Raw genomic sequence first — 11,652 nt, 5'->3', positions numbered from 1 at the left:
CAACCAGCTAACACTGTCTCACTAAAGGGGTTCCCAATGGCTCCGTACTCAGGGAAGTAATGGACATGTTTGGCACATGTAGTTAGTACACTAAGCATTGTTTTGTGGTGAAAAGGTTATTCTTGGCACAGGCTATTCTCAGGCATTTGAATCCTCTGGATAGCTACAGGATAGCCCCTGAGTTCTTGGGCTAAGTTAAGCACACAGCGTGTTGAATGGTTGAGGCTATGTAAGGGAAGCTATACACAGCTGTGCATGGTACAGAGGCGCCATCTGTATGGTACCAAGAGACACCAAATTGCTCTAGAATTCTGCTCTGCTTTGTCGTGAACGCAAACTGACCTCCAAAAGGCAACAAAGAAGGGCAAATAATTAAGGCATATGTACACCATGCCAGTGAGTCTGTGATTCGACAGAGAGCTCCAAACTGTCCTCACACAAACAGAATACCTACAGCAGAATACATTACCCAGAGTTGGAAACATGCCTTATTCTGTTGGTTTCACTCTGAATTAGAGGATGTAGCAAAACCCAGTGGTGGTTTCTCTACATGGATGGTGAATTGGAAAGTGCTGTAGGAATATTTTTGTAGCATGTATACAGTTGCTTCTGTTATAACTTGGTGTGCAGGTGTTGATTGGTTTGATACTATGCTTGAATGAAATGTACTTGAATGAATATTTCTATTGCAATATTTGCTTGTACAATGTCCATCCTTGTCAATTCAGTAGCTCAGCGTTTCAGTAGCTCAGAAGTCTGCCATGTCTTCTTGATGAAATGTGGCTAGTGCCACTAGATCTGCTCACATATTAATTAAAATAAAAGAAGGGTCCAATGCTCATTTAACGGAGGGTCACATGTTGAAAGGCAAGTTTTCTGACTCGCATGTTAGGGAGGATCACTGCAGCTATGTGAGAATTCTCCATGATAAGTAAAAACAAAATGACTGGGAAGAAGCCATTATGACTAGTTCCTTCTAGAGGCATGGGATGTGTGCACCATTGAAAACAATTGTCTTTTTTTACTTTAGATTTCTCTTCCTCATCAGCAACTTATAAATACCAGTTTCACAGCATCTTGATTACCTGAACCAGTCGTATCAGTTATCAAAACTTCCTTTCCTCATAAAATATATGGAAATACATATATTTTAAAGGAGAATTGCAATAATTCTGTTGGAGTGTGACCATCTAGATTTCCAAGTAAGATACCTATGTTCATCAAAGTGTCAACATTAGCAAATTGGCCAAACACTAGTCGCCTGTGTTTTGGACATCCTGGGCCACTTTGAAATGTGGACTATCATTGAAAATAACCTGTCTGGCACAGGGGTAAAATTTGCAAAAGCACCTAAGTGACTTTGAAGTCAAAAAGAGTCCTAAGCCACCTAGGCACTTTCACTTTTTTTACCCCAAATCTGCATACAGCTACATGCTTTATATTTTAATCACAAAATTAATAATTTCCATCAGCAGCCTCAAAGGATTTTCAGAAGCATCCTGATTGTTGGTTTCTGCTGTAGATAAGAGGAAAGTTGTCAGGCAGCCAGTGCTATCCTGGTGCATACACTTTCTCTATGGGATTTTAATGAAAAAGTATTGAACAGCGAGAGAACAGAGAAATCCGCAAACATTAAATTTCCTTTTGTAACAGTTTAATTTAACACACTTGTGAGCTACAGCCATTTAAAAACCAACAAACTTAGAAACTATTTCTCAGTAAAGTCTTAGAGCCCTGATGAATGCAACAAAATGATGCATAGGACGGCACCATTGCTGGGAAATAAAACAAGAACGTACACAATCTCTTTAAATATAAAAAATTTACATCAGCTTGGAAAGAAACAAAATACAGGTGGTAGGTAACGTGATGGGCTGCAGTTTACATACAAATTAGACACAGGAATTCCCCTTGTCATCTTGGCACTTGTACTGAAAATGGCTTCGCACAGTACAAATCAGGGTGGCACTAAAAAGGTTCACTTACTCTGAACTGTACAATTGTATTGCACAACATCATTTAACGGATACTGGGCTCACTCCTACTTCCATTAAAATCAATGGCAAAATCCCATTTACTTCAGTGCAAGTAGGAATTTATTCACTGTCTACAATTATTTGGTTTTTTTTTTTTTTGTATCCTGAAGAGTAACATACAAATGAAGGTTTATCAAAATGTTTTGGACCTTCTTCCAGGGACCAATATAATATGTCCTTCCTAATACACTGAGGGAGTAACATACAGTCACTATTGGACCCCGGACAGATAAGAACAATGCCTGCCTTGATAATTATGTATCCTTTCCTTTCATAATATTGGACAGTCTAGTTAAAAGAATCAACTAACTTTAACAAAAGTAAAGCTATATAAGCAGAAAGAAGATTTTTAAATTTGTAGAAACAAAGACAAAACCTTAATTAACCACCAAACTTATACAAAGTGTTGTAATCACATGCAGAAATCCAGTTATGCCATTAATAATCCAATTTGTCATTCGTGCCTTCCAGAGGAAAAATGTAAAAAATAGCAGTAGATGCAGTTTTAATACCTTGTTCATGAAGGCACTCTGGACTCTTTACAAATATATGCCGGGGACAATGTAACTTTTCCTCCAACCTAAATTTGTCTCTTCATTCATGGTTTGATGTCCTCACCCCTCTACCTTCCATCAAAACACACTCATATGTACACTCACTTTTACACAGAAAACCAGCAACAGCATTAAAAGGGTAAGGAATAGTCAGTCATACTGGACGATCTGCAAGCCTAATACTCTTGGTGATAATGACTAGTGCAGGTATTTTTCTTCCTTGCTCACTCTGATCTGTCTCTGTTTCTTAAATGATGGAGAGCTAACTTCAATTTGTAAACATTCGTAAGTACATTACAAAAGTGGGTTGCCAGCTTTGAGTCCCTCTAGAAAAAAAGGAAAAAGGCCCAAAAAAAAAAAAAAAAGGTAAAAGCTACACTGTTTGGAATGATAGATGCTCACTTATATATAATAATAATAATTAATAATAATAAAAAGTCACTTGGTCAGAGTTTTGTGCTGGCCTGCCAACACCAACCAAAAGCTGAAATTGTCAGATGATAGCACCATACATCTTTTAGAGAGAGCTCCGCAAAATGTTTGCTATTCTGTTTTAAGTTTGTTTCCTAAAATGTTCTCTTGAAGATTGTCTAACATTAGGCAAGACATGAGAGATGGAAAATTATATCTGTTTTTCAGCTACTTGCTAGGAAACATTAAATTTCTCCATGGTAACTAGCAGGGCTTTGAGTGCTGTCTAGTGAGAGCGAGGCTCTTGTTTTCAGACTGATCATTTGAGCACCATGTACTGTAGTTAAAAAAAAAAAAAAATCTTCCCTGTGTTTTTAAAGAGCACCATACAAAATCCCCAGTGGAGGAACTTGTAGCAACATTCTGCATTGCTATATGAACAGACCATGTGGCAAAACCTAGTTTTAAGGAGTTCCTTTTGTTCACTGCATAATGTATGTTCTCTTGAAGCTTCTACAGCTCTGTTTTTCCCCCACCCCATAAAGGGTCCTTCTACCTAAATGGTTTCACCTCCTGGAGACACGTTCATTCCCACGATCCCGAGCACTGTGACCGTGCTGGCGGCAGGTTCGGCAGCACTGCACGTTGACAGTTGGAAGATGGCATCTTCCCAGAATCCTTAGGGTTTGACAAAAACTGAACGTGAGGCGGTCCCGCTCACAGATGAAGGCTGAAGGAGAGAGAATGAAGAGACAGAAATAACATTACCATGAATACAAGGTTTGATGCAAAAGTCTGTATTCGGCTGACAGTAAAGTAAATATAGGAACAAAGACCAGTGCAGCCCCGGAAAGCGGGGTCCTCTTTTCCTCTAGGGCTGAATGTTCATATTTGTTCCCATCTAATCTAAGTGCCAATGGAAACTCACCCATCGCAGATAAGACCTGTGACATCACCTTAGCAAAATCAAGCAATTAGAATTATTGTATTCATTCATTATTTATCAGTCATGGGGCCACAAAGCTTGAGTAGCAGGATTTGCATAGATGGGGGCGGGGCTCTGTGCTGACATCAAAGGGACAGAATCCTCCCCCACAGCGACTTCATGGGATAACGCTGCCTGTCTTTGGGATGCTAAAAGGCACTGGGGTGGCTAAGTTTTGTCATGTGTCAATTTCACAGCAGGCTCTTTAATCAGATATGTATTGCTGCGAGTCCACTGAAGTCAGTTGGAGTCGATGTCATTCAGCTCCTTGCAGAGATTAATTAATTAATGTCTGGAAACAGCTTTGAAGTCTTAAGTGCTATATAAATGCAAATTATTATTATTAGTGGGACTCATGGCAGGTCTGTACCAATGATTTTATCTGCCTGGATCTGTCCCTTAACTGTTCTCCATCTTCATTTCCAAATCAGTGAATTATATGATAAAGGTTGATCATATCATAAGTATGTGGCACAGTGCAGCATTGTGGATGCCAATCATTCACCTTGCTATTGGAATTCAGAGGAATGCTTCCAGGTGACTTCTGGGTATGAATGCTCCATCCCCAGAGTCTGTATGGCACATAATTTTCACAGGAGTGTTGTGTTCTTTTACATTCTTACAAGAGCACCATGAACTAACTGGATGGCTTTTAATCAGAATAACATCAGCTTTTTGGCTATGGTTTAAGATACTGTCCATTATGGATTACCGCATCACAACAGCATTCCTTTACAATACAGTTACAAAACCCCGCTGGTCTAACTATGATCTGCCTCTAATCCTCCCATCTAATTTAAAACCATCAGTGTTCTCCAAATCTTGTCTGAGTCACGGGTCAGCTGTTAATAAATGCAAACAATGTCCCCTCTTGAGTTTGTATGCTAATACTCTTTCTGTCTCAGTGGGAACATTAGATTGATTCCTGTGCAGAATAAATCAGCGCAGTGAGCAAGATAACCTGTGAGTTCACGTCATACTCACCAGATTAATGCTCCTCTCGCTGATCTGAAATATTCCAAGCTCTCATGAAACTTTAACTAGCAATAGGCAAACCTCAAATGGCCCAGCACTCTGGTTTTCCACTCCCGCACGTCCTTTTCCCTCATGGCCCTGCCCACTCTGCTTCTCTTCCCACCTCCGTTCCACCTCTTCCCCCGAGGCCCCCCCTTGCTCTGCCTCTTCCCGCAAGGATCCCCCCCATCTGCTACTCACACCTCTTTGCCGCCTTCCCCCAGGCTCCCCCCACCCGCTGAGGAGCGGCAGGTGGAGGGGGTCTCAAAGGAGGGGGCAGAGCGGCGCTAGTGGCAGGGGACTTGGGGGAGGGGGCCAAGTGGGAGTGGGGTCTGGGGTGGAATGGGGATAGAGTGTGGGCAGGGCCTCAGGGGAGGAGGCAGAGCAGGGGGCAATGCCACAGTCTGGGCGCCAGTGGGCTGCCCCACTTCTAGGGAGCTTCCAGCACTCACACCCAGCCTCCCCAAATGCAGGAGTCATGTGCCGCCCATGTACATGGCTACGTTAAACACCATTAAATCACCTCTGTCTAGTTCGACTCCCCCCTGTCATCTATAGGAATGATTACAGTAAATTGTGACTCCTTCTTAAAAGAACAATTTAGATCCTTCCCAAAGTCTAAATCTGATGGGTGGTGGTGGTAATCTGCTAATTCGCTCTGTATTGTCTACTCTTGGGCAACACCCTCTTATAGACTCATAGATTTTAAGGTCAGAAGGAACCATCATGATCATCTAGTTTGATCTCCTGCGCATCACAGGCCACAGAATTTCACCCACCCACTCCAAAGGAGACCGAATTGTATACATTATTCCAGATGAGGTCTCACCAGTTCCTTGTATACTGGTACTAATACTTCCCTGTCTCTACTGGAAATACCTCAACTGATGCATCCTAGGATTGCATTAGCCTTTTTCACAGACGTATCACATTGGCGGCTCATGTGATCAACCCAGGTCTTTCTCCTCCTCTGTCTCTTCCAACTGATACCTCCCGAGCTTATAGCAAAATTCTTGTTAGTCCCTAGATGCATAACTTTTCACTATTAAATATCTCATTTCTATTACTCGAGTTTACAAGGTCTGCCAGATCTTCTTGTATGATATTCCAGTCCTCCTCCATATTGGCAATACCACCCAACTTTGTATCATCCGCAAATTTTATTAGCATGCTCCCACTTTTTGAGCCAAGGTCAGTAATAAAAATGTTAAATGAGATTGGTCCCGAGACTGATCCCAAGGAACTCCACTAGTAACTGCCCTCCATCCTGCAGAATTAAACACTTGGACAAGTCTCATAGACTCAGAAGAGGTATGATTACAAAACACAAATCTACTGTTATTTACACTGTTCGCGATAGTAAATTTAGGCTATTAGGTACTGAGCTGGAGGGACACTGATCATTGACCATCACTTCATGTTGCCTCAGCTCAAGGGACAAAAGGTTTTGTTTAGGGAAAGGCCAATGCCTTGCTCCCAAGAGAGAGAGAATTTGATCGTCGGTTGTTAATGGAAAGAATATTGTGCAATGTGGAATGCAGAGACTGTTGCGCCCATTTCAGATTCCACACTTGGCCTCCCAGCCGCTCACTAACAAAGCCAATCTGCTTTTTAAACGAATTTCCTATTTCAGTGGAGATCTTTCCTCTCCCTCAGCTATTCCTGCTTGGCAATAATTGTTTGGGGCTTGAAAAAGTTGTTTACAATAGACTAAGCCCCTAAATGCCAGCCATTATCCATTAATTCATTGTGCTGGCTCACTGGTGAAAAGCTGTTTAAACACCCTACCTCTACTATCCTTCCCCTCCGGGCATCTACTTAAAGGGAGCCCCCACTAGCTAGAAGCTGCCTGCTTTGCATGGTTACAATTTCCAGCCCAGTCAGCAGAGTTGCGGAATCCATTCAAACTCCTTGAAAGCTGAGCTGTACTCAAATCACTGGCTGCTGGGACAGGGGGTTTTGAAAGCCCAGGCTGGGGTTTTCAGGAACTCCGCATCAGTGTGAGAACTGGCTCAAGATCTTAATGAGAAATCTGCTCCCTAGCTCGTTTCTATACGCAACGGGCCAGGTGGTGAGTGGCTCTTGCCTAGGTTTACAGGATACCCAGAGCTGTCCACTGCCCCCGTTCCAATCACCATGCAAAGGCTAGCACTATAGTCCTGGTGGACCTGAGGGGCTGCTTTCTGCCTGTCCCCTGAAGTGGCCTGCACCTCGCTACAGGACCAGATGTCAGAGTGCGATGGCATTCGGCACCTGCCCATGCGCCCAGAGATTCTGTATCCCCCGGTCTGGCCCCTGAGCCATGGAGTGCCCTATCTGGCCTTTCCCCCCTCAGTTTTATGGGTATAAAGCAGATCCTTAGCTCTACCCCGATATAACGCTGTCCTCGGGAGCCAAAAAATCTTACCGCGTTATAGGTGAAACCGCGTTATATCAAACTTGCTTTGATCCGCCGGAGTGCACAGCCCGCCCCCCCACCCGCCCCCCGGAGCGCTGCTTTACCACGTTGTATCCGAATTCGTGTTCTATCAGGTCGCGTTATATCAGGGTAGAGGTGTACTTGTGTCCAAGGGGTTTGTGTCCCACTCCCAGACGCTGCAGGGCATGGGTCTATTGTGAGGTAACCCGAATATCTCCAAAAACACTAAAAATCATGGGCTGAAGAGAGACACTGGATTGATGGCTCATTACAACAATCGGTGACCCACTAACCTGCCCCCCACAGCTGTTTCCCCCCTCCCTTTTCCTCCCTATGACTGGAGGGGAGTTAACAGGCCACTTCACCTTGAATGGTCTCTCAAAACAGGTGTTAACTACTTGTGCTAAACAATCTGCTCCACCTTGTATTTAGCAGTGACCTGCGTTAGGGTTTGTCTTCATCTACAGTGCTGTGGTTGTGCAGCTGCACTGTGGCTGTTCGGCTGTAGCGCTTTGGTGAAGATGCTACTAAGTCAACAGGAGGCGCTCTCCTGTCTGTGTATTTAATCCACCTGCCTGAGAGGTGGTAGCTAAGGCAAGAAGTGTTTTTCACACCCCTGAGTGATGTAATTATACCAATATGTTTGTAATGTAGACCTGGCCTTCATCGCCCAGACCTGAGGAAGAGTTCTGTGTAAGCTTGAAAGCTTGTCTCTCTCCCCAACAGAAACTGGTCCAATAACAGATATTACCTCACCCAGCTTGTCCCTCTAAAAATGTTGCCACATTTCAGCCTGGGGTAACCCCCTTGAAAGTAAAGGTGTGTGATGGTAATGTTAACAGATCATTGACCGCCAGGGTTATAAAACTGGTTAAAACTGTACATTTGAATGCACAAGCTCACAATCACAATCTTATGCCATTATCTCAGTCACTTAGGCACGTGAAACCATTTCACCTCTGCAGGGTTCAGTAATCATTTACTCTTCAACAAGAGGAATGACCTCAAGTTAACCCAAACCTGCTGAATTTCAGGTTCCTGTGGAATTTCTTGGGTTTGCCTCTAAAATCTCCGCACTTACAGAGCTTCCGCTTTGAAAGTAACATTGAATAGAAGAGAGAAGGAGCAGAAGATGTGTCCTCTCTAGGAACGCGGCAAAGATGACAGGTTGTGAGCTCTCCATAACGTTCATTAAGCATTGAAGTTAAATAGGTGGAAATGAAAAAACAAAAATATCCCAAAGAGGTTTAAACAGCTTGCCTAAAAAGTACCCCGTGCTGCAGAGAAGCCGCACTCTAGCTAGCCAGAATTCCCATAAGGTTTGTATTGCAGCCCTGGTAGGGTTACCATATTTTAATAAAACAAAAGGAGGACACTCCATGGGGCCCTGGCCCCGTCCCAACTCCACCCCTTCCCTGCCCTGGCCCCGCCCCAACTCTGCCCCCTCCCCTGAACGTTCTGCCCCTGCTCCTCCCCCTCCCCTGCTTCAAATGTTCGCGGGAAGCCTGAAACAGGCAGGCAGCAGGTAAGCTGGGGCGGTGGCGGGGGGTGGGGGCACGAGGAGACGTGGCCCAGTATGGCCCCCCCGGCCGAGCAGCTCCCTCCGGCGGCCGGCCCCGGCCAAGAGGCTCTGGCCCCAGCGTCTCCAGCTCGGCTCGTGCCCTGGGGCGCCGGCCCTGGTTCTGGCTGAGCGGCTCTGGCCCACCCTGGCCCCGGTGGCTCCGGCCCTGGCAACTTCAGCTCGGCTTGGGCTCCGAGTCACCGGCCCCAGCCCTGGCTGAGCGGCTCCGGCTCCAGCCCCAGCCCCAGCCCCGGCCGAGTGGCGCCAGCTGGCGGCCGAGCACCCCCAGCCCCGGTCCCAGCGGCTCTGGCCCAGCTCGGCTTGGGCCCCGGTTCCAGCCGAGTGGCTCCGGCCTGGCCCCAGCCCTGGCTGAGCAGCACCGGCCGGCAGCTGAGCACTGCTGGCCCCAGCGGCTCTGGCTCCGGCCCCAGTGGCTCCAGCCCGGACCCAAGCCCCACGACCCCTCCCTATTTTCCTGGACATGTCCGGCTTTCTGGAATTTCCTCTCTGACGGGGATTTGAGGACCAAAAAGCCGGACATGTCCGGGAAAATCCGGACGTATGGTAACCCTAAGTCCTGGGTAACTAGCCCTAATGCACCGAGGGAAATACTGAGATTGACATCCATTGGGCACTGTGTATTTTTTCCAATGTTTCCATTATTTATAGATTCATAGAATTTCAAGGCCAGAAAGAACCATCATGATCATAATCTGACTTCCTGCATAATACAGGCCAGATAATTTCACCAACTGATTCCTGTATCAAGCCCTTAACTTCTAACTGTGCTAGGCTTCCGATAGAATAGAGAGTCAGTCATGTTCTTGGTTCTTATCCTCATGGCTCTCAGTGGCCTGGGCCCAGGATATTTAAAAGAGCCTAAAGCTCCGTGATGAAGATTGTGGTTGTCGACTCTGCTCCTCAGGCAAAATGGAGCTTTCTACCATCAGGCTAACACTGGTCTGTGCAGCAGATTGAACATTCCCAAGGGCTGGCCTCAGGCTGTGGAACAACCAACCACAGGAATTAAGGACCATTATAAACCTACCCCTATCTTTGCGGATACAGACTAACACGGCTGCTACTCTGAAAACTACCCCTATTTGTTATCCTTATTTAATAGTCATGGAAAGAGAGATGCTTGTTCTTGTGCTGGGAAAAAAATCTTCTTTTCCAGATCTCTAGAGGGTGTCATGTGATTTAGTGCTGCTTTCAGTTAAATCTTTGTATTTATTTCTTTAGAATCCCAAGTAGCGATCTGGACGTAAATCCCAAATTACAAGTTTACTACAAACTTTAGTCTAAAGCAATTGCTTAAAAAAAAAAAAAAAAAAAAGTCAGGGCTATGCTGACACATTAGGAACTGAAAACTTGTTTTGTTTTTTCAAGTTGGTATGAAAGTCACTTTAAATTTCATTTAAACTGCTGCCATTCAGACATAGGCATTTACTTTTATGCTGGAGGGGGCAAAAACTTCCTGGTATAGGTTTTGTAATAACAAGGAAAAGTTTAGCTTGGAGCTGAGTTGACAAAACCAGAGAATTAAGCTTCTGACCTCTGGCCTTTGTGATTTTCTGAGTACCAGTTCCGACTTTAAAAAGTATTATCCCAGTCTACTGCCTCTTACAGGGCTGCCCAGACTATTTTCATGTTAAAATAAATTGTGCAAACATTATCACAGAACATTTTATATATGTATGTACTGGTGTGTGTGTGTGTGTGTGTTTGTGTACACAAATTTTATCTATCTATCTATCTATCTATATGTAGATATATTTATCCCTCTCATGTAACATTTTCTCACCTACGCGATGGTAAAGTTGTGATTGGATTTTTCTAATGCTGAAGCAATCCCATCTCAGAATGTCAGTCTAGCAGCATTGAGACTTCTAGCCAGTGATCAGAAAGCATTTTTTTGTTTTTAAAAACTAACTTCCTATCTCTTTTCAGGCATGTATCCAGTGTGAGATGCATTGGCATTAACACAACACATCCGGCCTTGGTGTTCCCTCTTGTGGCACTGAAAAGCATGTTTATGCTGCCATGATTAGCCCATTAATAAGGTTTTAGGGATGGATCCTGTGCTTAATTTGTGCCAGGGCCCGGCAGGTCAGAGCCCCGGCACCTCTGGGCCCAGCAGGTCAGAGCCCCGGCACCTCTGGGTCCGGCAGGTCAGAGCCCCGGTGCCTCGGGCCTGGCAGTTCAGAGCCCTGATGCCTCGGGCCTGGCAGGTCAGAGCCCCGGCACCTCTGGGCCNGTATCCAGTGTGAGATGCATTGGCATTAACACAACACATCCGGCCTTGGTGTTCCCTCTTGTGGCATTGAAAAGCATGCCGTGATTAGCCCATTAATAAGGTTTTAGGGATGGATTCTGTGCTTAATTTGTGCCAGGCAGTTCAGAGCCCCGATGCCTCGGGCCCGGCAGGTCAGAGCCCCGGCACCTCTGGGCCTGGCAGGTCAGAGCCCTGATGCCTCGGGCCCGGCAGGTCAGAGCCCTGATGCCTCGGGCCCGGCAGGTCAGAGCCCCGGCACCTCTGGGCCCGGCAGGTCAGAGCCCCGGCACCTCTGGGCCCGGCAGGTCAGAGCCCCGGCACCTCTGGGCCCGGCAGGTCAGAGCCCCGGCACCTCTGGGCCCGGCAGGTCAGAGCCCCGGCGCCTCGGGCCTGGCAG

At 45.7% G+C, this 11,652-nt stretch overlaps 1 protein-coding gene across 3 annotated transcripts in view; it reads right to left on the bottom strand.

Moving 5' to 3' along the window:
* Positions 1–2,563: 2,563 nt before the first annotated feature.
* ADAMTS7 (ADAM metallopeptidase with thrombospondin type 1 motif 7) overlaps positions 2,564–11,652 on the bottom strand; it is a 144,013-nt gene continuing 134,924 nt past the window's right edge. For all 3 annotated transcript variants that reach the window (XM_034784955.1, XM_034784954.1, XM_034784956.1), the window contains one exon: positions 2,564–3,731. In XM_034784955.1, the coding sequence (XP_034640846.1) occupies positions 3,568–3,731 (164 nt within the window). In that variant the 3' untranslated portion in view covers positions 2,564–3,567. The remainder of the gene's footprint in view (positions 3,732–11,652) is intronic.

The sequence above is a fragment of the Trachemys scripta genome, chromosome 10, assembly GCF_013100865.1.
Source record: "Trachemys scripta elegans isolate TJP31775 chromosome 10, CAS_Tse_1.0, whole genome shotgun sequence".
Taxonomy (NCBI): Eukaryota; Metazoa; Chordata; order Testudines; family Emydidae; genus Trachemys; species Trachemys scripta.
The sequence above is the reverse complement of the archived record's forward strand: the minus strand, read 5'-3'. Positions and strand labels throughout refer to the sequence as shown.